At 39.2% G+C, this 27,505-nt stretch overlaps 1 protein-coding gene across 1 annotated transcript in view; it reads left to right on the top strand.

Moving 5' to 3' along the window:
* The window catches only part of EPHA3 (EPH receptor A3), a 186,384-nt gene that overhangs the window by 129,905 nt on the left and 28,974 nt on the right, over positions 1-27,505 (top strand). The window contains 6 exon segments of the mRNA XM_017733054.1: positions 5,816-5,940; positions 13,165-13,327; positions 14,858-14,960; positions 15,410-15,477; positions 19,067-19,192; positions 23,730-23,915. Coding sequence (XP_017588543.1) covers positions 5,816-5,940; positions 13,165-13,327; positions 14,858-14,960; positions 15,410-15,477; positions 19,067-19,192; positions 23,730-23,915 — 771 coding nt within the window.

Here is a 27,505-nt window from a genome sequence, read left to right on the forward strand (position 1 = left end):
CTGCTGAAGCTGCTTGTTTCCCCCTTTCCAGTTCCCTGCAGTCTTTCTTCCACCCCCCCTGTGAAGCGCCTCCAGCCACTCTGGAGTCTGTAACCACAGGCTGGAGCCTTTTACAGATGCATTTGGGTACCTCTGCCATAATGCAGGCAGTCATCCATTAGAACAGCCATGAACAAACCGGTTTTTAATTTTTTTCTGTTTCTGGGAGAAATGTGCCCAGCTTTATTTCATCCAAAGGCAGCCTGCTTGTATTTGCCTTTGAAGTTTTGTCCTATTTCTTGCCTTCCACATTTTGACGTGTGATCTTGATAGCCACCTCCCAGAAACTGTGAGCCTTTTCACCGCCTTCCTTATGATTGAGTCCTACTAGGATCCAGCCTGGGGCTGGTGTGAGGGGCATTTTGCTGGTGTGGGATGAGTGGAGTCCCTGATGCCTCGTTCCTGGCGACAGGGAAGGCACGTCACCTTCAGGCCGATGGTCACCTGGTGATGTTACAGAATCAGGTGACAGTTTACAGCCCAAGTCATAAAAATAGATTGAGCCTGCTCCAGCTCAAGGAAAAGGTGCAGGAGGACAAACACAGGCACTGTGCTGGTTTAACTACGTGTCCTGGAGATTAAAGGGCAAAGGACTGAGCCTGCACGCACCTTGAAGTGGTGTGGAATTGTATCTGGAGGAGCAGTGTGTAGGATTTAGCAGGTTTCCAAAGTGTTGTTAAAGTGGGACTGTTTCTTCCTCCTGCCTCCTGGGAGCCACCTGGGGACCTTCTTGGAATGTGCCTGTGGGATGGGGCTTGCTTGCTTCAGCACATCACTGCTCTTAATAGAGAAAGTGAATAGGAGTGCAGCCAGAGGAGGGCTAGAACAGGGCAGGTCCTGCTTTCTGTGAGCAGGCTTCTGTCATAAACCCCTTTACACTGATCCACAGAATAGATGCTGGAAATGTTAAAGAATCCAAGTACAAGCACAGCTGTTCATGTTAATGTGAGCATGCCATGGAGGTGTGACATCATTATACCAATTTGCAAGTCAGTACTTGCGACTCTGTTAGGAATTGAATGCTGATGGGCAGTGGAACTGATGGAGAAACCTAAAGTTCTCAAAACCCCCAGATGTTGGGTGGTTTTGCATAAATCAAAATGTGTGTGTGGAGCATTATGAGCAGTGCCAGACCCAGCCATGCACCAGGGTTGGTTCTCTCGTGTCCTGACACTGTGGGTGTGGGTCCAGTGTCCCAGAGAAACTGCCTCCAAGTGAGAGATCAGTTTGTTCATTCAAACACTGGTATTTCTACTTTGGATTGTATGATAGTTTTGTGGTTTGTATGCTGGTCCTCTAAGACTGATTTAGGTTTGAGTCCCTATGGATTCTACTGTCAGAGAACACAGATTTAATTTTCAGGTTATGATTTTTATTTACTGCTCTTGTTCCACATTACCTCCTAGGGGCTTCATAGACATTAAAGAAAATTTATAGGTTATATCAGATTACAGTATTATGATTAGATAATAACAGCATCAGTTTTCTAAAGAAAGAAAAAGGAACAAGTTCATTTGTTCAGGAGGGCAGAAGTTGAAAATTGAGTAATACAGTCAATTCTGCTTGGTCACCATCTTTCAGCATAGTTTGGAACATCCTAGGCAAAGCATATTTTACTCTCGTTTGCAAGCAAAAGCTGGAAGTGAGCTGTGAGTCATTTTAGAATTAAATCCTTTCCTAAAATTTAATTTGTGATCTCAAAGCCTAAGCCAGAAACAATAGGGCTCTAAATGTTTCAGCAGTTGTACACACGTGCCTTCCCAGAGCTAATACTGAGTTCTCCCTGTCACAGGACAGGGAATTTTCTTCCAGTGCATTTATACATCTGTAGGCCAGTCACATATGAAAACAATAACCAAGGAATAAGGAAAAAGTCAATAAGGAAATTTATATATAGCTGCTATTAAACTGGAGGAAAACAAATCATCTGTTGGGGTCAGTTTCAGTGGGAAATCAATTTGAGCAGAGTTTTATTGTCGTCTCTGCAGATCCTTCATGTTATTTGCTTGCACCTTTAATAGTCATGACTGAGGAGTTTTTTACACTTGAGCCTAAGCTCCCTGAATCATTGTGTTTGTTACCTTTTCAACATCCACATTCCCAGTTGTCACAAATGCTACCTAACAACACAGAGTGCTCAAAGTACATTTCCCCTCTTAACTCCAGGGAGTTTTCAAGGCTCCTATTAAGTGCTTAAAGCAGTTAGGCTGCAGTGCCAGACAAATTCTAACCATGTGATGTGTAAAAATGCCTCTCTGTGCATTGTATGGGACTCCTGAGACTAAAACTCTTCATGTATGTCCATACGAGCCTAAAGTTAATCATAAAAAGCCAGCTCTTATTCAAGTGAAGAAGTGACTACTAATACATTAATCAAAATATCGATAAAAATGGAAATACATAGAGGCATACAAGACATGGGATTAATTAAAAAAAATCACTGAAACAGCATTAATTCATGTTCTTAGTCTAAAAAAGTATTGTCCTTAAGTTTCACCTTTGCATGCATGTTTTCTAAATGATAAACTAATTTAGCCTTTGCATTGCTAATGAGACTTTAATATAGTTTTTAAAACTTCAACTAATCCTAAAAAGCTTCATAATGGTCTCATTATTTGCTAACCCAGAATGCAAACTTTATTTTGTCAGTGGGAGCTGCAGATTTGAGGCAGAAATGTCATTTTAAATTTTCAGTTTAAGATAGAAAAATCATGGCGATTCAATGAAAAATGGCTGTTCTAAATATCACGTATTTCTCTTTCTTTCTGTAGCCTGATTTTGAATTTGGTTTCATCCTACTGTGGTTATTTAATTCTTTTCAGGAAACTCTTGGTTCTCTCTTCCTCATGTGGAAGACTAAAGACTGCATTGCTGAGTATGATGATGCCTTCACTGTTAATTGCCTTTAACTTCGATTTTTCTCTCTGCTGGATTTTCAGACTCTTCCAATTAAATAGTAAAATACAGTAACCAAGTTGCTCTGGTATTACAAAATGGAAATTAAGGCTGACTTCTGCTTAGACACTATTTAGAACAGAGTTTATTAAGTTTTACAATGTATTCTGGGGATGCGTACAAAAAGAAATTAATTAAATGGTCCAAATGTCAAATTATTTCTCCCAGCTACAACCCAGGCCTGGGTTGGGGCCATATTCAGGTTACCTTAACTCTTACTGTATCTAAAATTCATTGATGGCAGTAGGTTTAAGCATAAACTTGGAAATTATCTCAACAAGATATTTCCTTTAATTGGGTTCAAGATTTGGAACACTTTCCAAACCCACCTATCCGACAGGTATAGCAAAAAAATCCTAAAAGAATGCATTAAAATTTAAAACTCTGACTGTCCAGCTTCTCAGTGACCAGCAAAGAAAGGTTATAAGCTGGGAATTTTTTCCATTTTATCTCAGCTTGGTGTGGAATTAAAGGAGGCTGAAACATTATGTTCCCCTGATTATTTATCTCCCCTCCCTCTGCCCTTGCAGTGGGATGCTGACTCTTCCAGACACTCTGGATGTCTCATTTCTGAGCAGCTTTGGGAACCCTAGGGATTAGGGAAGGTATATGAATGTTTTATGATGTTATTGATAACTGCAGAGCAGATGTTTTCTAATAAACTGCTGGGAGATAAGTTACTGGGAGCATCTGCAGAGATGTGTGCAAATGAGCTCAAAATAATTAATACTGCGTTAGAAGAAAGCTTTTGTTTTTTTTAAAGTATATCTGTATTGGAGCATGCAAGATTGTTTCAGCCTGCCCTGAGAATCTGTTAGAGCAAAATTACCATAATTTATTAGGGGAAAAGCTGTTTCTGTTAATCATATATTAATTATTCATAAAATCAGTATTAATTTTACCTTAATGGGAAGTGTTAACAGCTGGGTACTGGGCTTGACAATCTACTCACATACCAAGAAAAAAAATAAAATAAAATAAATAGCTTGACTTAAAAAGAAGACATAAAAATGACTTAGGAGAGCATAAAAGCAGCAAGTATGGATATATGAGTTCACATGGAGCTGGCTACAGCAGGGAAGTTCAGCCTGCTAAGCACTTTTGTGTTTTGGCTCTGGCACTGGTTTGTGGAATTCAAGTGGAATTGCTGAAGGATGTTTGTTGCACACAAATCCTGTCTACTTCCCCTAAATGCTTTTCACCTCCTTTTCACCAAGCATAGCTCTGGTGAGGCTGAGTAAAATAGACAGACTCTTTCGCGTTCTACTTGAAATAAGTAAACCTTACCAAAAAAAAAAAAGCCCTACAGCAATTTATATTAGTAGTTTAAATACAGGATAAATTTGTCCTGCTGATGAAACAAAAATTGCAACTTTTTAATCTTTTGTGAACCATGTGAAATGTGAAAATGCTGTTCAGGGGATGCGTTCAGCCTGGAATGAACATGACAAGGTGGATCCTCCACTCCATTAAAGGAGGATTTCACTACTTAGATTATGACTCAGGACTGGAAGGTATATTTTGCTGGAATGAATTTTCCAAAATTTATTTTAATTAAAACATTTCTTTTTTTCTTTTTTTTTCTTCTTTTTTTTCTCCCCTTTTTTTTTTTCTCCTGGCTATTGAAAGTTCCTTTGCAGAAATGAAAACCCAGACAGAAAGGGTACTGGCTAAAGCATGTAAATATGTAATGCCTGTAAAGTGCAGCTGGTTTTATATGAACAATAAAAGCTTCAGAGGATTCAGCTGATACTAAATTGCTGAGATAGCTCTAGAACCTTTTTATTAGGATAGCAAATGTTGAACTTATAAACACATTTTATTTACATGTTAAGATAAAAGGCTGTTTATTAGTAAAAGATTTTTTTTGAAATGGCAGTTACAACCTTCAGTGTGTGATCTGTAAGATATAATCTGATTAATTTTGGCCAAAATCATGGAAGAGAAGCATTTGAAGTGGGAAGCCAACCCAAAAGAAACAAAACAAAATAATTTTTAAAAAAGTTGCACGGCTTTTAGTGAGTCCAGGAAACCCAGACCTGGTCTTGGAACAACTTATGGATCTGGGTGGTCTAAAACTGGACCAGTGTTCAAGAATCTTAAGTAATTATGATTTTTTTATGTGTTTGTTTAACATTGATATTATTTCCAAGTCGTGGGTGGTGGGTGAATCTGTGGCATGCAATCAGTTGTCACGCCTAACCCTGATCAATGCATGTAAAAAAAATACGTTATTTTACAGTTTAGATTTTTCTTTTTCATTCAAATTTCATTTTCAAAGAAACGTGGTGAAGGAGAAGTGTGTATGGGAGCAATTTTAATCTGGAGAGCTTACCAAATCATGATGCCAAAGAGGCTGAATTGTGCTGATGGTTATTCCCAGCCATGAATACCAGGAGCTCCTTGTACTTAATGCATCCCAGCACCCTTTTAGACTTTCATATCAAAATGTTATCAGAGTTCTGCAGTCTGGTAATGATAATACCTCAGCATTATAACAAATAGGTAGTGCTGCTATTTTGCTCCGTATTTTCATCCATTGAATGTATTTCATTGCTTACACTGTAGTAGCAGATCAAAACCATCTGCTGCCTTGCCACCAGTCCTCCAGTCGAGGAGAAAAATCTCAGCTCATTTTCCATGAGACCAGGGTGCTCCAAGGCATGAGTAGCACGGCTGCAGTCCAGCTGCTCGCTGTTGATGCGGGGCCAGACCTTTGCTCGGGAGTCGTTTAAATGGAAAGCGCGCTCTTTGCCAAGAACTGGAACGGAGATAAACTCGGTTTGCTTCTCTCCCTCCCCTCTCCCCCACCCCTCTGCAGCTCCATCCCCCATCACAGTCATAAGGAAGGACAGGACGTCCAGGAACAGCGTGTCCCTCTCTTGGCAAGAGCCCGAGCATCCCAACGGGATCATATTGGACTACGAGGTCAAATACTATGAAAAGGTGGGAAGATCAAAGGGGAGGGGTTTTCCTCAGCAGTACTGTGATGAAATCATTGCATCTTGCCCCTGTGTTAATGATTCAGAAGCACTCAGGTTTACTCAGTCTGCCACAATGGCACTAAGTGTTGGAATTGCTCGATTTTTGGTAATGAGAACATCAGGAAATACAAAGTGAAATCATTGTGTTGTCTACCAAATTCGTCCCCAAACACATCAGAACAAACACAAAGTAATGCAGTCAATACGTAATTCCTTTTTTTTCCTATTCTCCTGACTAAAATTTTCTTATTATGCTGTTCTATCATGCTGTCAGTGTTCATACATTTATCTATCAGCACCAATGTGCTGGTGCTTCCCTTTGGCACAAGCATCTTTTACATGAAAATTATTTGGAAAATGTTGGCTGATCTTCTGGGCTACTTTGCACTGTGAAAGTTCTTTTTATTAATAACTGAATTCTTCATAAATTGAAGAAATTCTGTCACAAATGACAGAAAATCTGCCATGAAATATGTTCATAAGCAAATGACTACAAATGACAGAAAATCTGCCATGAAATATGTTCTGCTTTTTATTGACATTTTCTTTTATTTACAACTCTTTATTTGTACATCCTCCTATAGTGATCTGTATTTAGAAAAAAAAAAAAATTGTAATAGGAGCTTTTTAGGAGGTGTTGCTGGTAGAATTGAAAAGGTCCTAAATTGCTGTGGAGATTGAGAAGTGTGGTATTAGCGATTTTTTGATAGATCTATTTGATACATTGCTACTGACTTTAACAAACTTTGAATAAAATGCCAGAATTCTGGTTTAAGTGAGCATTTGCTAACGCTCTTCATATCTAATAATCAGGCTTATATTTCATACATACCAGAGAAGATGTAGTGATAATATCCTCTAAGAAAATGTTTTTAAAATACTCTGTAAGTATTCAGTTAATCTTTAGAATTTTTTTTTTTCATGGAGCTTTACAGTGGGACAGTGTGGTGCTGATAGTTCATGCCTGATCTTCAGCTGAAGAAAGAGGATCAGAAGGCTGTATGCTGAAAAGATTTCTCCCAAATTCATGTAATCTGATTTTGGGAAGAGTTTTTTGGTGAGAACTTGAACCTTCAAAAACCCTAGTGAAAATCTAAACATACCTCGTGCTAGTGATAAAGGGAGAAAAAGAAATCATCTGAAACATTTCAGCTCAGTCTCACATAATGGAGCAGCATTCTGTGGACTTCCACTCTTGGTTTTTTTTTTTTTTTTCATTTCAGTGAGGACAGGATCAGTTTCAGATCCTGAGCCTGAGAAGCAAAGAAGAACCAGCTCACAGACCAGATTGTTTTGATTTGTACAACCTTAGTACAAAAAGGATGCAGGAATTATTTCCGGTCTCTTACTTCCAAATTTCTTTTAAGGGAAGAGACACTTTTATTGGCTTTTAGCAAGGCTTGAAGTATCCATTTACATCACAAAGAACCTACACCTGAAAGATGCCAGAACTTCAGCTTGCTTTGCACAGGCCAGGTTGTTTTTCCAGATGATCAACTTGTGCTTGATTTGAGACCTACCTCTGACTGCTCTTGCTGCCACTGGCCCTACCTTTGTTTTCCAAGAGCTGTGGCAGCTCCAGCTCCAGTCTCCCCAGGTGGAAGCCCTTGCCTGGGGAATTTTGTGCCGCAGGGTAAAGGCTGTGGCACACAGCTCTCTCTTCTGCATCTTGGAATTAGGGTGATGTTGTGGTTTAATCCCAGCTGGCAGCTAAACCCCGCGCAGCCACTCTCACTCCTGTCCCTGTGGGATGAGGAGAGAACTGTCAGAGTAAAAGTGATAAAGCTCATCGTTTGAGATAAGACACTTTACCAGGTAAAGCAAAACAAGGAATTCATTTGCCACTTCCCATGTTCAGCCATCCCCAGGAAAGAGAGCTCCATCACATGTAACAGGGACTTGGGAAGACAAATGCCATCGCTCCAAGTATCCCCCTCTTCCTTCTTATTCCCAAGCTTTACATGCTGAGCATGGTGCCATGTGGGATGGGATGTTCTTGTGTTCAGCTGGAATCAACTGTTCTGGCTGTGTCACCTTCCAAATCCTTGTTCACCCCCAGCCTCCTCATTGGAAAGGTGTAAGAGGCCTTTGCACTGTCAGCACTGTTGAGCAATAATAAAAATATCTCTGTATTATCAAACCTGTCTGTTTTCAGCGCAATTCCCAAAGCCACAGCTAGCTGCCGTGTAGAAAATTAGTTCTACCACAGCCAAAAACAGCACAGGTGATCTCTTGAGTTTTACTTGCTCCAAAGGGAGAGATTTTTTTCCCCGCTGTGTGCATTCAGTTAATTTTAATTAAATCACCAATAAGTTTTATTTGTGTTGGTTTGGGATGTTGTGATCATCTTTCTACACCGAAATTGGGGTTTTCTGTTCAAGAAAACTGTCATCCCGTGCTGTTGTGTGCACAGACAGAGCATGCAGCTCCTATTCCCACTGGGTGCACTCTCAGGGAGCAATTGGTTGTCATAAGACAGCTTTATAAGACAACCCGCGGTCTTAGGAGGCTGATCTTGCACATGTGTTTCTCCCCTTTGAAGTCTGTGATCAAGAGTTCATATGCACCAGACAGTTTTCTTAAACCAGGGAGCCAAGTGCTTGACAATGGGAGCCAGACCATTTAGAGCAAAAGGCTTTTGAAAAGCCAACCTTCTGGCACCAGCACTTTTAATGTGTATCCTGCAGGCCCTTGGGGAGTCAGAGGCCTATTCCTCAGGGTTTATGAGGGGGAAAAAAATTTAAAAAGCAAATCTGTTGTCAGGAGACTTGAATCTATGTATTTTTAAGCAAATTATAATAGGTTCAAAACTAATGCTGTGATAAACTTACCTGAGGCCAGAGCAGCTCATGTTGGATTGTTACTCTTCATTCCTCCACGAAACACCTTTGAAAGATGCTGCTTTTCAATCTGAGATCTCTAAGCATGCTTCATTCCCTCCTCTTTTAAAAGGAGAGATTTCTTTTCAAACTGGTCCCTTCCATTTGCTTTCCTGCTTCAGAAATCGTCTTGGTTGTGCTCATCAGAAACCCCACCACTGTTAGATGGAAATAAACCCTTCGGAGTTAGCATATCTGAGTATTTCTCCTGGCAGTCATCTACCTGATTGCTGGTAGATGATTTATGTTGAGCCATCCTTTTTCATCCTGCTTGTTTTCAGCTGATATGTGTTTTGTCATCCCTTAGAAATTAAAAACCAGAGCATTAATAGAGCAATACAGGTCAGCCCAATTCTGTCATACCTCTTGTTTGTGACATTATTTTGCTAAGCTGTTCTTAAGGTATTTAGAATGTTACAAGAGATTTGGAATAAAAAATAGAATGTCATGTGTCCACATTATAATATCGTGTAGTTTTTCTAATTCATTATTGTCATAAAAATGTGTGGAATATATTCATTTTCCCAAGGGTAGTTAATTAACCCATTTATTTTGGGGTTTTTTCAGCAGTTATTGCCCTTGTGTAGCCAAAAGACCAGAGCTTTATATGTGTCTAAAGAAATTAGTAGCTACAGCTTTAGGAAACTATTCTAACTTTTTGGAATGAATCAGAATAGCTTGGACTGGAAAGGACGTTAAAATCATCTAGTTCCAACCCCCTGCTATAGGCAGGGATAATTTCCACTATCCCAGGTTGTCCAAAGCCCCATCCAGCCTGGCTTTGAACACTTCATAGCATTATGGACTGAGTTGCAGTTTTTCAGGAGCAGCGGTTGGAATAGAATTGTATTTTTTGTAAAAAATTTTAGAGCTTGATTATGAAGCCCCAATCAATACTTATTCAAAACATTTAAAAGAAACAAAATCCTCTTTTAGAGGGAGACCATATGGAATTTTTAGGCATTTCTTTTATGGTAAGGCATAACAGTTTATGTTGAGTTAATGGTACTAAATGACACCTCAGTTTAGTTCATCCATATAATGCTGTCCTGAATTTTAAGTGCCTCAGCCATCAAAGTGCATAAATAACAAAGCCATGTTGCTTTCGTGCACAAGTCCTATTCTTTGTTTCCTCCTTGTCCTTGTTCACATAATAATGTTCTCTTGAAGGAGTACATCATTTCATGTGAAGGTACAGAAAAAAGCCATCTCTTAAATACCACTCATAAACTATTAATTGTTTCAATTAAATATGTGGCTTTTGTTTCAATTAAATATGTGGCTTACAATTAAATTATGTGCACTTTATTTAGATGGAGTCTTCTGCAAACAGTGAGTGAAATTCAGCTGCAGTCTCACATTGCTAAAATAGATTTGCTTTGGTGTCATAGGAATTGTGTGATCAGTGGTTACAGCCAACACATAACTCTGCACTTTGTACTCTCTCTGAGGCTGAAAAAGTGCATTCAAATGCACCCTGTTGCTTTTAAACTCTTATTATTCTGGCTTTGAGTGTAGGTAGGCCAAGAATACTCCACGAGACTTGGAGGAAATGTCATATCCATGAAGAGTTCACTTTGGCAATAAGGGAAGCAGTATCAGGCCGTGGCCTCCCAGAAATGTGTAGCCAGGTTTTGGCCTCTCAAGTGCACATGAAGCCAATGGAAAAAATATTTTTCCTTATATGATATAAGTACTCTCTGGGCTTATCTGGAAAAGAACAGATCATTCTCCCTTACTGGTGCTGCCACTGTCAATTTAAAATGTCTCCAAAATATGTTTTTTGTAAAACAAAGTATAAAATTAGAAAATGTCACTTGCAAACGAGACACCAACAGTAGTGGGATTTGCTTCCCAGCAAAGATTGTGTCTGGTAAACTATGCAGAAATATTCAGGAAGAAATTGCTTTGTGCCTCCAAGTTCAAATTTATCCTCAGGCAGAGTGTTTGGTTAAAGTTCTGCTTGGCAGACTGGCTCTCCTTTTTGTGTATTCCTGCTTATGGTGCTGTATCTCTGAAGTTTTGCTTTATCCCCAAGAAAGATAAACTTGGGCTTTTATGTGGTGTTGCACTGATTTGATTACTAGTAACATAAAAAATGACTTACAAAATATGTGTGTAAAAAGCTTCCCATGAACTGAGATACCATTACATCCTCCATACCATTGTTTTAGAGGTTTATTTTCCAAGTTCCAATGTGGATTATTAACAGACAGGGCCATGACTATATTTTCCCTTGCACGTATGTATCTGCACCAGAAGGAAATGTTTGCATTTCATAAAAGCAGCCTAAAGTGAGATCAAAATGAATGTCCAGTCATAGCATACACAAAAGATGTTGTGTTTAAAGACAAGATTATTATGTCTTTGAAATTAAAATAGTTCCCTACATCCAACTGAATGACAAGATAAGGAAAGCCTGCAAATTATAGTGCTAGGCCTTTGTTGGTTCTACAATAAATAATTTTACACAAGCCTGTTAGCTTTTTAGAGTGTCTTCCTGTAAATTTGCTCCCCTGAATTTAGAACAGAGAACGTTTTAGAGAAGTACAGGGAAACTCTGAGGAGGTCCAACGCTGATTTCCTTTTATTTTTACTGGGCAAAGAAAATGGGCCATGGTAAACATTTTTATGGTCATTCTTTGAAGACTGGGTCCAGCTCACCCTGTCTGAGGTTTGGATTCTGGATGGTAACTTTTAGGCACAGGTTTAGCTGCGTTTTCTGGTTGGTGTTTTTGGTTTTTTGGTTTTTTTTTTTGTTTGTTTGGTTTTTTTTTGGTTGGTGTTTTTTTGGTTTTTTTTTTCCTTTTTTTCTTTCTTTGTTTCCTTTCACTGTGCTTTCTCATGAGCATAATGTTGAATATTACGTGGAGATTCTGGCAATTCCCCTAACTATGGTGTAAATGTTTCTGTTGCTCTATATCAAAGACTGCCAAGAACAGGGCACTTAGGCTTCTTTAGCACACCAAAGTGAACAGTTTCTGATGTTCACCTACTAACCTAGAATATCCTGACTCTATTCCTGCAGACAGCACAGCAGAGTAAACACGCTAAAACAACTCCAGTCACTTGAACTTTACACGTGGAGGTGAAATGGCCTTGGCAGTGAGCGTGTTGAGTATTTTCCAACCCCTGTGCTCGTGCATTGGCACTCCAGTGTTGTCAGAGTTGAAATGTCAGCCCCTCACCAGCTAATGCAATGCCATAAAACATGATGAGAATTAGGTGAGATTCTCTGCATCCGACGTGCATTTGCTCGGTTTCTGCTTTCAACCCGGCAAAATTCAATGGGTGCAGTGTTTTGCAGAGTGTTCAAAGTAAAAGGACATCACATGAAACCCCCACCACCTCCAGAATAAAAAATGTTCATGGTGGGGAACCTAAACAATTGAGATTCTCACAATTTCCCACATGTGTGGCTGCTGGCCAAGAGGTTTTTTTCCTGAGACAGTTCCAGCTGCCATATTTAGGAAGCCAAAAATGCTCTTTTGGTACAAGATGGCTTTAGTAAAATAAGCACTACCTCAGGCTCCAAATGCATGCTTAAATGTTAAGATTATGTGCTTACAGGGGGACTGAGACATACTTTTTTCAGAGTTAGCTTTTCACATGGTGTGAAGTGTATCCAAACTTACCAAATTACAAACCAGTCCTCCTCTTATTTTATATAAAAAACATTATGTCAGACTTAGGTGACTATTAAGCAGAGTGGGGTTATGAACGTAGTCCAGGACTGAGTTCAGGTTTTGTCCAAATGAGGATGGACACAACTATCTCATAGTTTTTATAGCATAGTAGAAAACCAGCTAAATCTGCCTCTTTTCTGAGCTGAGGAGCCCAAGTGGGGTTTCTCTTGACTGTTATAAAGGTAACCACTGTCTTGTAAAATGTGAGGCAGTAAAAACTGCATCCTGAAACAGCTCTGCACGGCCCTAAAATGTCTAAGTTGGCCTGTTGTGCACTTCCAGTTCAGTGCAGTAGGCAAACCTGATTTACGTTTTTTAAATAATCTTTTAATAATTTTCTTGTTGTATTACAGACCACAGACAAAATGTTGCAAAGCCATTTAATAAAATGTCATATACTCAGCGTGTCTAGTATTCAATTTACAGCACAATACCATAGAAAATCTGATGATTTAAGATATCTTGTTAAAAGATGATTGAAAATGAATGTTTGTACAAGCATTTGTCAGGCTATAAATATTTAATATGCCAGTCCTCTCCAGGATGTTTGTAGTAATTTAGTACCTATCGTTTCTGTTTTTTAGGGTGTGGTTTTAATCCGATCACTTCTTTTTTCAAAAGCAGGAACAAGAGACAAGCTATACTATTCTGAGAGCCAAGGGCACCAACGTTACCATCAGTGGCCTCAAGCCTGATACCACCTATGTCTTCCAAATCCGAGCCCGAACTGCAGCTGGATATGGGACAAGCAGCCGCAAGTTTGAGTTTGAAACCAGCCCAGACTGTATGTATTTGTTCAAAGGGTTTATACTGACGTCCTGCCCAGTTTCTGACTGATCTGAATGGTTGCTTTCACTCCTTCTCTAGCTGAGGAAACGTGTCTCATAACTATTTATGATGTGTCTTTCTTGGTAGCATTGCTGTATAACTTTATATTTTATCATTAAACTTGAAACAGGCTATAAAAGAGTATCCCATAACTATCACAGATGGTGTTTTGTTCCATTCCTTGCCCTGCTTCTACCTCAGGCCAGAATCGATGCCTTGCTAGGCCATGGCTCTTGCTGAGGGAGGATGTTTGATAGGAAAACAAAGAGTAGTGTCAAGCAAATTTTTCACTTGGCTTCCATGTATATTTGAGATATTTTATGTATTTCATCCCCACTTCTTCCTTCTCCACCCCAGCTCTTATTGTGAAAGGCAAACAAGCTTCCTGTTTAAAAAACAGAGTTACAAATTGCTGTTATGGTGACTTGGCATACTAGTTGAAACTAGAGCTCAAGGTAGGACAATTATAACAAGGAGAAAAAAATCAGTTGCAGAAATAAAAAAATTAGCAATTTAGAAGTAAATGAGTTTTCTCTGCAAAGTAATGTTACCAAAAGAAGGGGAAAAAGAAAAAGTAGAAATGTGGAAGGAGACAGTGGTGCACATCTCAATAATGAGTGTACAAATTACACAGATGACCAACAAATGGCATAAGTTTGTTCCTGTGCCAAGTTATCACAACTGAGTGCAGTTGCAGGTGTGTAATAGGTGGAGATGGGAATGATGTGACCCTAAACAGAAGCTCTCTAACCTGTGTGAGCCAGGAGTGGTAGCTCTCAGCTTGGTTTGGACAGCTGACTTGAAGCACAGTGCTGAGGAGTTCAGTCCTGCTGTGTTCAGGGAAGCTCAGGAGGTCTCTGCTGGAAACTGGTCCTCACACCAAAGGTCTAAAATCATCCTGTCATTATAGAACAGTCTAAAGCTCCATGCTTAGGGACCACAGGGGGAGACCCAACATAAGGCAGAAAACCGCCCTTATTTTCCCTGTAGACATCTGTGTCTGCATGCCCTGGCTTTCCACAACCTTCATGTGGATATTGTCAGGCTTAACTGGGAAACTCAGCTCCTAAAAGCACTTTCCATCATACAGAAGGGAAAGTGAAGGTGATGATTATGGGATTTCTTGCCAAGGAAAAGTTCCTTACTGAGCATGACACAAAGTATGTATGGCATACACGACATGTGTGCTACTTAAGTATATGTTTGTATATAAGTATCAGTTTGCCAGCAGGTTGCTACAATTAGCAAGAGTAAAAATTAAGAGTAGCAGAAACAACTTTGGTAAATTGGCAAAGATAGCTGTAGTCTTATGTTTTCTTCCCTTGTATTTATTTGCTTGATGAAAAATTCTGTACTGGATTAAATACTGCCAGGACACCAAATGCTATATAATGATCTCTGTCCCCTTTATGCATGTCAGTTGTGATATCATCAGTGTGATGTGCGTGTGTAAGGTTATTTATATATTTTTGTGTTGACTTTGCAGCGTTCTCCATCTCCAGTGAGAACAGCCAGGTGGTGATGATTGCCATTTCAGCAGCAGTGGCCATCATTCTCCTCACAGTGGTGGTGTACATCTTGATTGGGAGGTGAGTTTGGTGTCTGATTTGCGCATTTTCTCCTGTTTCCACGTCCCAGAGGGGCCCTGATGACTGTGGCACATCGGGTGTTGTGGTGTGGCTGGTTTTCAATCCTTTGTCTGCTGCCCGGGAGCTCCAAACACTGCCTCACAGTCAGTAATGAGCCCGCTAACGTTAGCAGCCCAAATCATGCAGCAGTTGTTAAAAAATGCTATAAACACATTCTCAGGCAATTGTAAAATTAAACTGTAGGGGTCAAAAATCAACAAATCCTCTCATTAGCCAATTTCCTCAAATTCCCTGAGAACATCACATGCCTCTATAGGGCACAGAGAATGTAAATATCATTAAACTTTCAAACAGCCATTTAATTGTGCAGGGAGAACATTTTATTCTGTTTCCACCTGCAGTTAACACATAAAATTCTCTATATTTTTTTTTTTGTCTGTTGCTTGTAGATTCTGTGGATACAAGAAGTCTAAACATGGCACTGATGAGAAAAGGCTGCATTTTGGGAACGGCCATTGTAAGTTACTCATGCCTTATTTTAATGCTTCCAGAACTGTTGAATTCATCCCCTAGGTAACTGATATTTTTCAATTAAAAAAAAAAAAAAAGAGAGCCATACCTCACTTAAACCAAGGTGAAATTAGGAAGAGAATTATCCCTTCTCTTGTGGGTAAGGAGATTTTCCCCGAACAATTATTCTTTGTTTCAACTTCTTTCATCTGTGTTCAGGTTAGTAATGAGCAAAACATCACTGTCTATGTTCGAACAATGCATGTGGCTGGAATTGTGATATTGGTTCTGCTGTGCATCACTGAAATCCAGAGTGTAACTGCAACTTCCTCATCATATAAAGTCTAAGAAATATGTACTTTTTTTTTCCCCCAAAGCAAAATATAAATCAATTAAACCTGTCTTGATGAACACTAAAGGAGCTGTGAAAATTGTTTGCTTGACAAAGTTCACCTACAAATAATGGTAATAATCTGATCCTGGATTCTCTCTGCAATGTGCATAACTATGTTACACTTTTCCACAGCAGAGCTGTGGATCCTGAAGATTGGATCACACCCATACACCCTTTAAAACAGGAATAAATTAGTTTTGGAGCCGGAGAAGCTGAGGGGAAAAGAAGGAGATAGCCTAATTCCTGAATGGGGGGATTACTTGTTTGGTTTTTTTAAAATCATTGTACTTTGGATTTTTATATCCTTACAGGCAAAGATAATGCCTCTCTTAGACACCAAGACCAGAATAATTTTTTTCACCCACATAATTCTTGATATTAGTGAGGATTTGTTAAATAAGAAGCAGTAGTTCATCTTTGCAACTGTTTCAGCTCCAGATGAGTGTCGTGCTGCACCGTGTAAACCACGTTGAACCAGATATTTCTGCTGCTTAGCATGTTGTAATGTTAATATATGTGGGGGTTTTTTGCACACAACATTGGCACTCTGCTATTTGCAAGGAAAGAGCTGCTGGTACCATAATCAGGTGCCTCCTCCCCAAATATAAAAGAATTAACATTTTAATGAGGGATTTTCCAGCAGTAGCTGGAAATTAGAACTGCTTCCCAATCCTCGTGACAATGGAATAACTGTTCTCTGACTGTTCAAATTATTATTATTTTAAGTTCCCAGCCCCTCCTTATCTCCAGAGAGCCAAGAGCATGAATATCCACAGTTTCTGCCTCCTTCCCCAGCACTGTCAGGCGATACACAAGCTGTAGCAGTGGGTTTGCTTCGTGCAGCCCAACAACTGCAAACCAACTATTCTCAAAAAAATCTCTACGGTTACATGTGGCCCATAGAATTAATGCTTCATCATCCAAATTTAATGAGGTTATAAAATAAAAGCAGCCAGTAAAATAAGTGTCACAGACAAATAACAGGTCAGAATTTGCTCTCCTTACTCCCACACAATGGAAAGTTGCAATCACTATTCTTAAACATGTCGGTGCTGTTAAATTCCTGTGGATTAAATTGCTTTTAATTTGACTTTAGATATTTATGTACTGTTTTCTGAGTAGTGCCATGCTGATTCACTGTGCAGTAAGAACAGAGCCAATCATGGGCCTGGTACTTCTGTTAGAAGTTCTTAAAAATTAGTTATTTTAGATTTTGCAGATATTTATCTGTTAGAATTTGTAAGTGCATACGTGTGTGGCTGTTGAAACTTTTAATCTACCAAATTGCGGTCTTTCCCAAAAAATAACAAAATTGCTCCTATGAACTAAAATAGGATAAAGTAACTTCCATGGCTGTCGTAAACTTTCAGCATCTTAAATACAGCAGCTGGTTTATTTCAGTCAGTTTACTCTGAATTACTTTTAAAAAGGCTCCAGCCATGAACTATTCCCTGCAGCCTTATTACAAATCCTATAATATTACTTCAAAGGAACAAAAATGTTTCACCTCCTCAGATCCTCTCCCTTTGCCTTCTCTGGCTGGGCCTTTTTTATTTTTTTGCTACCTTTAGGGCAATTTGTGCTGTTAAAATGAAAATGTAAATTATTATGTTTGCACAGAATGAGCTGTAAAGTAGTGCAGCTTAACACATGTGCACGTGTTTATTATCTGTATTTCATGACAGAACCCAGTTCCTACACAGGCTGCCCTTAATTATTGGTGTGAAGGGATTATTCTCCTTGCAGCCACCATCACCTGATCTCGGGAACCTCTGGGGTCAGCATTAAAATCCGAAGCCCAAAACTCCACAGTGCAGAAGCTTTTAATTGTTATTTTTATTGGGGATATGGGGGGGCCTGTAATGTGCATTCAGCATGGACGGGAAGGAGCATTTACAAGATTTTTAACCAACGGCAATATACAGCCAATTACTTTTTGTTTTACTTGCAGGTAATTCTGTACTCATCAGGCTCTTGAAGGAAACACAGTCGGCCTTTAACGCTGTGCACACGCAGCCCTTGTGTTGAGAGCATGGCTCTTGCTTTGCATTGTTTTCAAGGCAATTAGCTTGGGAACTCAGTTTTATCCTGTTCTTGTCAATTCTGAGGCAAATAAATCTCCATGAAATTGATTTTTTTTTCCTTTTTTATGTACGGTTTGCATTGTTTGATATGTGCTCTCATGGTCCAAAGGTATTTTTTCCCATCTGTGCAACCCCAGCAAAAAAAGGTTTAACTGTTTTAGCGCAGTGAAAAAATTGCTGCAGTATAATAATGCTAAGCTGGAAAGGATATTCCTGAGTGGGTTAAAGCAGTGTTTGTAGAAGGAGTTAATATTTTTTACAAGACCAACTGGTACAGTTAGGGAAGCTGGAATACATGTCTGGGAATGTAGAGTTTGTGTCAGAAGCAGAAAACTTCAAGCTGGGTATTTCACTTTTTGTTAATAAAATATATTCCTGTTGTAAAATGAATACAGAGGCAGGAACAGAAAGTACTGGGTGCAAACACAGGCAAGGCTTTGAGCTGGGGAGGGGGAATGAGGCTGTGCTTTGCCTTCAGCATTTTTGTTGGAGGCAAAGGTTGGGAATGATCTCTTCCAGCAATCCCTAGCCAGGAAACTGTAGAGGGGGCCAAAATAGTAACATGGGTGTAAGGGGAACAGAGCTCTAGAACCAGTTTTTATTAAGAACAATTGTCTACCATCCTTGTATGTTCTGGTAGAGGGATTGAGGCAGGGATGCATTTTTTCATGTATAAGTTTCTTATTATGCATCTTGTTGATGGACTTGGGGAAAAAAAAGTTGGAGTTAATCGGCTTTCTTAGTGTATTCCTAAGAACTTTTCAGGCTGACTGTAGCAACACATTTTGTTCCTTGCCCCTTTGTTGTTACTTTGGAAGGGTCAGTATAAGGCAGCATCTAAACGTAGCAGCCCGGGAGGGGTGAGTGGTATTTTAATATTTGAAAAGCAGTTAAATACTACATGTGCAGATATTTGAAATGGGTTGTCAAGACTTCTCTGCAGTACATCAGTGTCTGGTTTCACTCTGTACAAAGGTTCTGAAGACCTGTAAAAACCAGTTTGATTTGAAGAATACCTTTTCCTTCTGTTGATTTGTTTTCTATTGTCTCGTAAGTTTTCTTTAGAAGGATTACTCAAGCCTAAGTAACATTTTCTCTCTGAATATGTTTTTACACAGTAAAACTCCCAGGCCTGAGGACTTACGTAGATCCACACACATATGAGGATCCCAACCAAGCTGTGCATGAATTTGCCAAGGAACTGGATGCTTCCAATATATCCATTGATAAAGTAGTTGGAGCAGGTAATGACCACCAGATATGTTGAACTAAAGATGGCTTTTTCCTGTAAATGCTGTTTTATATCTTTGGGTTCATAGTTGTGACTGGAAAGAAAATGTTCTAGAAAGTCTTCAAATTGGTAGGTCATATTTACAGCTGATTTCAGTACGGAGTTAAGGGCACACAACATTATATTTCTTTTTTTCCTCAAAGAAAGCAGACAGCAAGACAGTTTTTCAAAGGACACCAAGCCCATAGTTGAGTGCACCACTGTTGGAAGGGTCATTCAGCCTCACTTCTATGTTTCTCTTTAAAACCTGTCAGCGCAGCACAGAGAATGTTATCAGCTGTGAAGATGTTTTTTTCTTTTTCTTTTTTTCCCCCCATAAAAGGGCTCTTGACTATTGTGCCTTGAGTGAAACCACAAACTCATTTCATACCAGTCACCACGCATCCATCAGACTGCAGTGACCTTTGGTCGTTGGATTGATTTTGGTCACTGCTTTGGATTTGAATTATCGATTTAGGAGGAGAGGGTTGTCTGTCCAATAACTGACTGTCTGAGCCATACAGGTGCCACAGATTGTTGGATTTACAGGAAACAAGCTGGTGAAATGATCAGATTTTGTAACAGAGGAGCCAGATTTCAGAAAGTCCCATTACCCTGAGTGTTGCAATGCAGCATGTAGCTCCTGAGAGGATGTGTGCTTCCTCCCTCAAGTGAAGTGGCAGATTGTCTCATTGAGCCAGAAGATCATGGAGTGTTACCTTTCCTCCTATATTAAAGCATTTATGAGGAGTACTATTGATTTTTAATCCATTGAAAAATACTTGTTCCTTTACTGTTGATTGGTTTAGCTTCTCTCTAAATACACGGTTTCAATTAAAACCATGAGATGTGAGAGGCAGACTTCGAGTGCACAGCAAAAGATTTTCAACTGGAAAAAGTGTAGAACCCAAGCTACTGTACTCAGTGCACCTCCTGAATCACCCAGCAAAAAAAAAGGAACTGTTTTCATCCTGTCCGACTGAAGCTACTCAGCTTTTTTTAGTTGAAGTTTTTTTATGGACAGGTAGAATCTGTGTTCCTTGCTGGTTTTAATTTTGCCCCACAAGAGTGCACTGTTCTCCATCATCTTCAGTCAAGGCAGCAAAAGCCTGCTTACTGCACGTAATAGGGAATTAGTGTGGGCATGGAGAAGGAGGATACTCAAAATTTAAGTCCAGGGACAATGTGTTTGTTTCCTTGTAAGACTTTCAGGAGCCCTTGTTTGCAAGTTGAAGCTTTCTAAATTTGGGCTGTATGCAGTATATGAATCTAGAAAAGAACTTCCTAAGGATCATGCCATGTTTTACAGCTTGGTTGTTCTGACCTATTTTTAGTCAAGATACACGTTAGAGTAAGAGGTAATCCAAAGTTTGTCAAATATGGCCTCTGAAAACAGAGGAAGAGTTTTTTGAGAGGCTCCAAAAAAGGACTATGTCCTAAAGGAGTCAGGTGTTTTAAAAGAAAGTCTTTCTGTTCCACTGCAGTGAATTCTGAGTTGGAAGGGACCCCCACAGATCATGGAGTCTAGCTCTTAAGTGAATGGTCCACACAGGGATTGAACCTGGACCTTGGCATTATCAGTACCCTGCTCAAACCAACAGAGCTAAGTGGCAGAGGGTTCCTGCAAACTTTTTGCATTAAACCTTGGGCTCAAGATATCATAACACCTTTTTCTGGGCACCATAACTCAATTCACGTATCCTGAAGTACATCAGGCATTACAGTTAACATTTCCTCTTAGCCGTTGCTTGAGATGCCAACAGAAGGAGCCAGGAGGGGAAGAACAGATGAAAATCAGGCCACAGAGTGCTGGGAGCTTCCAAACTGGGTTTGTGGCATCACTTTACACTGCTGTCACTCTCAGCACGTGGTGGCTTTTACATTCAGAGTGCCTCTGAGGCAACTTCTTCAGGAACACTTCTCCCCAAAACCAGAAAGGCATTTCCTGGCTCTTACTGAGTCAATGACTTACTTGAGTGAATGGCTTGGTCTCTTCCTGCCCTTGTCCTTTGCAAGGCAAGTGTGAATGAAATTATGAAAAAGACAGGGATTTGAGAAGAAGGGATTCATTTAACTGCCTTGAAGTGTGACGTAAGTAATGAGACCTTCAAGTCAGGCAAGCAGTCTCAATATTCTGAAGTACACCAAGCAGTTTTTCACAGCTTTTGCCAGGAGTCTCTGAGAAGAGAGGGGCTTTCAGAGCTTACATAGCTTTGAAAACATGCAATGCAATAAGGAAATATTCTTGTCCAAAAGAACCTCAAGAAAAACACAAGGGATTTTAGTGGGAGGCTAAGCATAGGAAAATTGAGGTCAGGAGCCACTTTTTCAGATTTTTCTTTACACTAATTCTTTCTTTTAAAATAACTCACTTATTTTTATGGATTCAGTTCAACAAACCACTTCAGAAGTTTAAATCCAACTGGGCAGTAGGAGAACACTACAGAAAGTACTTTCTTGATTTGGGGTAGATTTAACTGTATGCTTTGCTGAACAAGAAAGCATTTGCTTTTCTTTTGAAGTTGAAATACACTTGTAGCATAACACCTTGTCGATCAAAGTATTGCTAAAATTCAGGACCTACCTGTCCATGAACTTATTGTGAAGGTTTGCAGTGTCTCAGTGAGGGCTAGAACATTGCTGATGTTCCCAAGGTTTATGAAATGTTGAGCTTTGGTGCCTCTCCAAATCTGAGGGAGTTGTGTGCACAACAGTACAATCATGATTTAAAAGTAAAGGGAGGAGCGGATTTCACAGACTCTTTGTTTACTAATCCCCTGAGTCTAAATGCACAGCAAATACCATCCCCTGATGTACTAAATAGCCTACATAAAAAGAATTTAGGATTTTGAAGAGAGATCTTTGCATCATGAACAGCCCTCCTAAATAATCCTTATCAGCTTTTCATGTGGGAATAGACACACCAGTCTGCAGGGCAGGTTATACAGTCTTTGTGTGTGTGACATAATTAAAAATAAACACCTCAGGAAGGCTTTGCATGAAAAGCCATCATCCTCATATCTTACAATCAGTTCCAGGTCCTCCACTCAAACACAAGTCTTTATTCCTCCTAAATAGTGTCGATCCAATCAATTTCTTAATGGGACCATATTAATAATAATTTGCAGGAAAAATTGTAGTATTGCTGCATGGGTCACTATGGGTGTTGACCATGTAGATGTATTTAGCATCCATGCTGCTCTGGATATAAATAATCATAGGTTAATGTTACTGGGATGCCTGGGGAGCTCTTTCCAATGAAATAATTTCCAAGAAGGTAAACCTGCTTTATATCCATAGACAACAGCAAACTTCATTGCTAGAAAGAGCCCAAGTTTTATTCTCTTGCAGCATCCGCTGGCCTTGAGGTACTTTTGGAATCTGATTAATCACTCAAGTTCTGAATTGTTCAGCCATGGCTAAATGGGACTGTGTTGATGGACATTAACCATAACCTTTTCCTTCCCAGAAGTTAAACAAATATCAGATACATGATTCCAGCTTGAAAATGAAGGATTGATTGCTGGGCTGCTGGCTGAAATCATAGCTAAAGTCTCCATTGACAGTAACTGTAAAATAGTTCTAAGAGCTTAGCTTGTTATAGCTTTTTGGACCATTAAAACATCAAGAAAATGGAGCTGGAAGCTGGGCACTACAAGATTTATTTCAAGCATTTTTTTCCCCTTCCTTCTGTTCTCAAGATGTGCTTTGGTCTTCCTATTTTGTGGTGCTCTGACAGTATTGAGCTGGGGTTGGTGTTTGAACTCTTAGTAGTCATTTGGGCTTGCAGAAGTTGAATGCTTTTAATTAAGTTTGAAAAGAACTCAACTCTCATTAGTTACTAGTGATAGCTTTTAAAGTTTGTTTTCTGAGCTGCTGCATGTCTTGGCAGCCTGAAATACAAACAGTGTTAGAATCAGAGGATGTAATGTCAGTGCTTTTTAGCAATGTGAATGTACATAAAGATATATCTTCCTTTTAGTGGTTATTACCTTGATAGTACAGTTCTATGCCTAGAGGATGAAGCAGCTGGTGATAAGATATGGTGACATTCATTTCTATGTTGTTGACTCAAATCCAGCCTGGGTTAGCAAAAGAGAAAGGTCATTGCCCTACCACACATTTATTCAGGGTCTTTTTTGATTAACTTGGCTGTCTAAAAACAAAACTTGGAAAATACAGCTGAAAAGGGGCTTTGAAATCAGTTGCTGCTCAAATATTAACTTATTTTATTAACATACTGGAACTTCCTTATGTGATTTGTGTAAAAATTAGTTAACTGAAAAAATTTTCAAGTGAGATGTCTTCTTCCAACAGTTTTCTACACATTTAATACTTCCTCTTTTGAATGCTAAGATGATTTTCCTTGTGCTCTGCTCTTGCATATTGCAAAAGGTTAAACCAGAATACACCACACTCCAGGGGCTTTTTTGAGTGCTGATTCTTCTTTCTTGAATCCCTACGAAATAACCACATTTCAGCCTTTGTCCCTTTTCCACTCTTTTTTTCAGGGGAGTTTGGAGAAGTTTGCAGTGGACGCCTGAAGCTGCCTTCTAAAAAGGAAATTTCTGTGGCCATCAAAACCCTGAAAGTTGGCTACACAGAAAAGCAGAGGAGGGACTTCCTGGGAGAAGCAAGCATCATGGGCCAGTTTGACCACCCCAACATCATCCGACTGGAGGGAGTCGTCACTAAAAGTAAGATATGACAGGGACATCTGTGCATGGAAAGTCATGGAGGAACCTTCCAGGCTAAATAATTCTCTGATTTGCTGATGATTCAAAGGAGAGCAAAAGTGAATTATAAATTAAGTAATCCAGGTTTATGCTCTGCAAAAGCTCAATAATAAATTGGCACCTTTAATAAACTCCAGAGCTACAAATTGCTCCACAGTGGCCAAGAGGCACTGGGTGATAATCTGGTAGGAGTCATGGAATCTGATGTGCTGAGGCTTCTTAATTGCACTGAATTGCACTGTGTTCTGCTTTCAACTGAATCATTAGATTTGTCGTTAGCACTAATTAATGAACAGCCTACCTGGTACAACAACTGGTTCTAGTGAATTATTAAATAAGACCAAATTTTTTGCCTACATAGTTTTCATGCAGGTGAAATACTCCATGGGATATTCAGTATGTACCAGCATGAGGCATTTTAAAGGTCCAGAATTCCAGAATTCACACATCTTGGTAAAAATATTGAAAAAAAAGTCTTGAGGATTTAATCTTTCAGCAGTAAAACTAATTTTATTTCTGTGATTTTATATATATTTACTTAAATGCATTTTCTAAATCTGACTTTGGGTGCTTTTGTTATGGGTTTGGTTGGTTTTTCTTTTCTTTTTTTTCTTGTTAAAGCATATTCTTGGTCTTTGTTTGTGATAACAAATCACCTTCTCCTTTTGAGACCAAAAAGATTAACTGAAACCTCCATGTACATGTGGTACCTTCCTGGAAAAGTAATATATTTCAACAACCCTCTTCAGCTACACTTTCTTATATTTCCACAGCAGAATGAAGTGATAAATTTAGTAATCAAATTTATCTAGCTACATTAGTTTTTAAGTGGGAGATCAGTAAGATTTTATGTGAGGCAATCAAAAAAAAAAAAAAATCAGGAATGCTCCAAGATTTTTCAGGGGAGTGGAAAAAATTGGTAGGATATTTTCTTGTTCATCCTAGAGGACCCTGCTGGAGAAGCAGCTCTTTGCCATTTCAGTGATCAGCTTGGAATTTGCTGAGGATGTTTCCAGTTTAACTGGATAGAAACATACCAAATACTTTGGGTTTAAGTAGATGGTTTAAGAATTTTGTTTTTTTAAATTGTGTGACTAAGGGTTCACAAACATATGTCTGAAAAAATTTCATAGCACACTGCAGGACAGTGTAAGAAATTTAAACCCCACCAGAATATGTCTAAAAGTCGCTAGTGACAGGTATGTAAAACACTATATGTTATGAAGACACATAATTATAATAATAATAATGCCTTCTCCATGTGTGATTCATGAAAATCTATTTTGCTGATTTCAATAACAAAGAAATGATTGTTTTTCTTGGGTCTCACAGTCCCATTAGGAAAGGTCTGCCTGCATAAATCGAGGTTTATCTCCTGCCTTGTAGTGACACACACTTTGTACAGTCAGAATAAAGATTTGCAGTCACAAAATCACATGAAATGTCAGCATCAGTCTGCACACAGCTGAGCTAAATCTATTTTGTTACATTTTGTATTCCTGGAGCACTTGAGACAATAAATTAATTGCTGTACTGGCAGGAATTTGCGCATTGCTCTTGTCATGTGCATTACTAATTCTCTCTGTATTCTGTATAAGTGACTTCTTTGAGTTTGCTGCTCAGGTGTATTCACACCTCTGCTGTCTGCTTTTAGGGGCTGGAGGGAGGTCAGGAGTGCCAGCTGCCCATCAGGTCGGTGTATGAGAGAACAAATTCTGAATATTCCCAGCTGAAGGCAATAAAAGCCTCAGGGGTTCAACACCCTCTCCAAATAGCTCCAACACAGGAATTGAGAAATCTGCTCTGGAGCTATTTGTCTCCATTTTACTGGGCAAAAGTACATGGCCCAAAGTAAATAAACTAGGAAATATAATCATGTGTTTTATTTAATATTCTACAGGGTGATAGAAGGACAAGAAGCTTTTGGGTTTGGGGGTTTTTGTGTTTGCTTTGTTTTTTTTTTAACAAATCAATCACCACCTCAGGCTTCCAGCCTTGCTCCAGTGCAGAGTTGTTCCTCTGCTCCTCATGGATTTCTGTCCTGCTTTTCCCAGCTGCTGCCCTACCCTTCTGGGCACACTATAGGCAGCAATCTTAATAACCAGCATGCATGTTCTGCTTAGTTTACTAATAATTTACAGCAATTTGTAGCCTGTTATTATAATAAACCTGGGCAACACTGTTGACACAACTTGTTATCATTTATAAATGGCCATGCTTTGATAAATGGATGCAGGGGGTTCTTTTAAAACTTCAGAGCATGTGCTTCTTGTTATGGGCACGTTTCCAACAGAATGAGAGTGAGACCCTGCACTTAAGGTAAGGAAGGCAGGAAGATGCTGCTGTAATAATTTGGAAGACATATTTCTTACTCTAATTTAAGTTCTTCTGATAAGTCTTGTAAAATTGCCTGAGTCTGTACAGAAGCCAGGCACTTGTCTCTTGGATTCAAAGTGCATGGCAAAGCACATGGATTTATCATAGAAAGTTTTTGATAGCTCTGTACTTGAAAGGTCCAGCAGCATCTTGTGTGTGTTACCAGAAATGCCTTCGTATTCATGTTACACACAGAATGTAATTAAGGTACTTAATCTGTGTATTTCTTGCTAACAAGACTAAGCATAAATAGAGGTTTTTCAAGCTTTTCCATTGTTAGATCTTGTGTCTGTATCATCTTCTGTATCATTCAATATTATTATTGTGCATACAGTATTTCCTCCTGGTCTTTGGATGACAGTCAATTACTCATTAGTGTGACTCCCACAGTGTAACACACCGTTATTGCCACAGAAAGAAGATATTTGAAGCCATTAATGCATAATTTTCTTCTCATACTAAACTCATTCTTTGAAATTACTGTTTCTCCTCTAAGATTTCCATTTGGTAGAAGCTGTATTTTTTTGAAAAGCAAACAAAAAAGGAGTTGTTACCATTTACTTGGCTTTTTTAATGACTTTCTTGTTCTTAATTAAACCAGGTGCCTTTATCAAGCCCCATGCTGTTCAATTTTAAAAGCTAAAATTTCACCGTGCCCACTATACAATATGCAGGCCTTCGTCCTACTTTTATGGTCAGATGCCTTCCTGCATTTTATATGCAATAATAATTCATCTCCCTAAATAACTTCATGCTCTTACCCAACTTTACCACAAAGAGAAAAGAAGCAAAGCTTTAGTAAATATTATGAAATAATAAAATCCATATGATGGTAAAATACTCGCAGGGCAATGACCTTGGTCTGAAAACTTCACCATCATCACGTTAATTTTTGCATTCGTTTCTCTCCAGCATGTCAGAGCTGCATATAAAATCTTGATTGTGTCACAAAATACTCTGGGGTGGAAGGAATGGTTTCAAGAACTGGGCTGAATATGTGTGGATGAGTTTTGGATGATATTAAAGGCTTTTCAAGGGCTGTTTCCTTAGAGTGTGCTTTTGCCCCGTGAGTGCAGCATGTTCAGGTCCCAGCTGTGTCCAGGTTTGTGCTGTCGGTGATCCCAGCAGAGAGGGAGGCAGGACTGCCTGGAAAGAGGGAATGCCCATCTTACAGC

Source organism: Corvus brachyrhynchos, unplaced genomic scaffold, assembly GCF_000691975.1.
Source record: "Corvus brachyrhynchos isolate BGI_N302 unplaced genomic scaffold, ASM69197v1 scaffold565, whole genome shotgun sequence".
Classification (NCBI taxonomy): Eukaryota; Metazoa; Chordata; class Aves; order Passeriformes; family Corvidae; genus Corvus; species Corvus brachyrhynchos.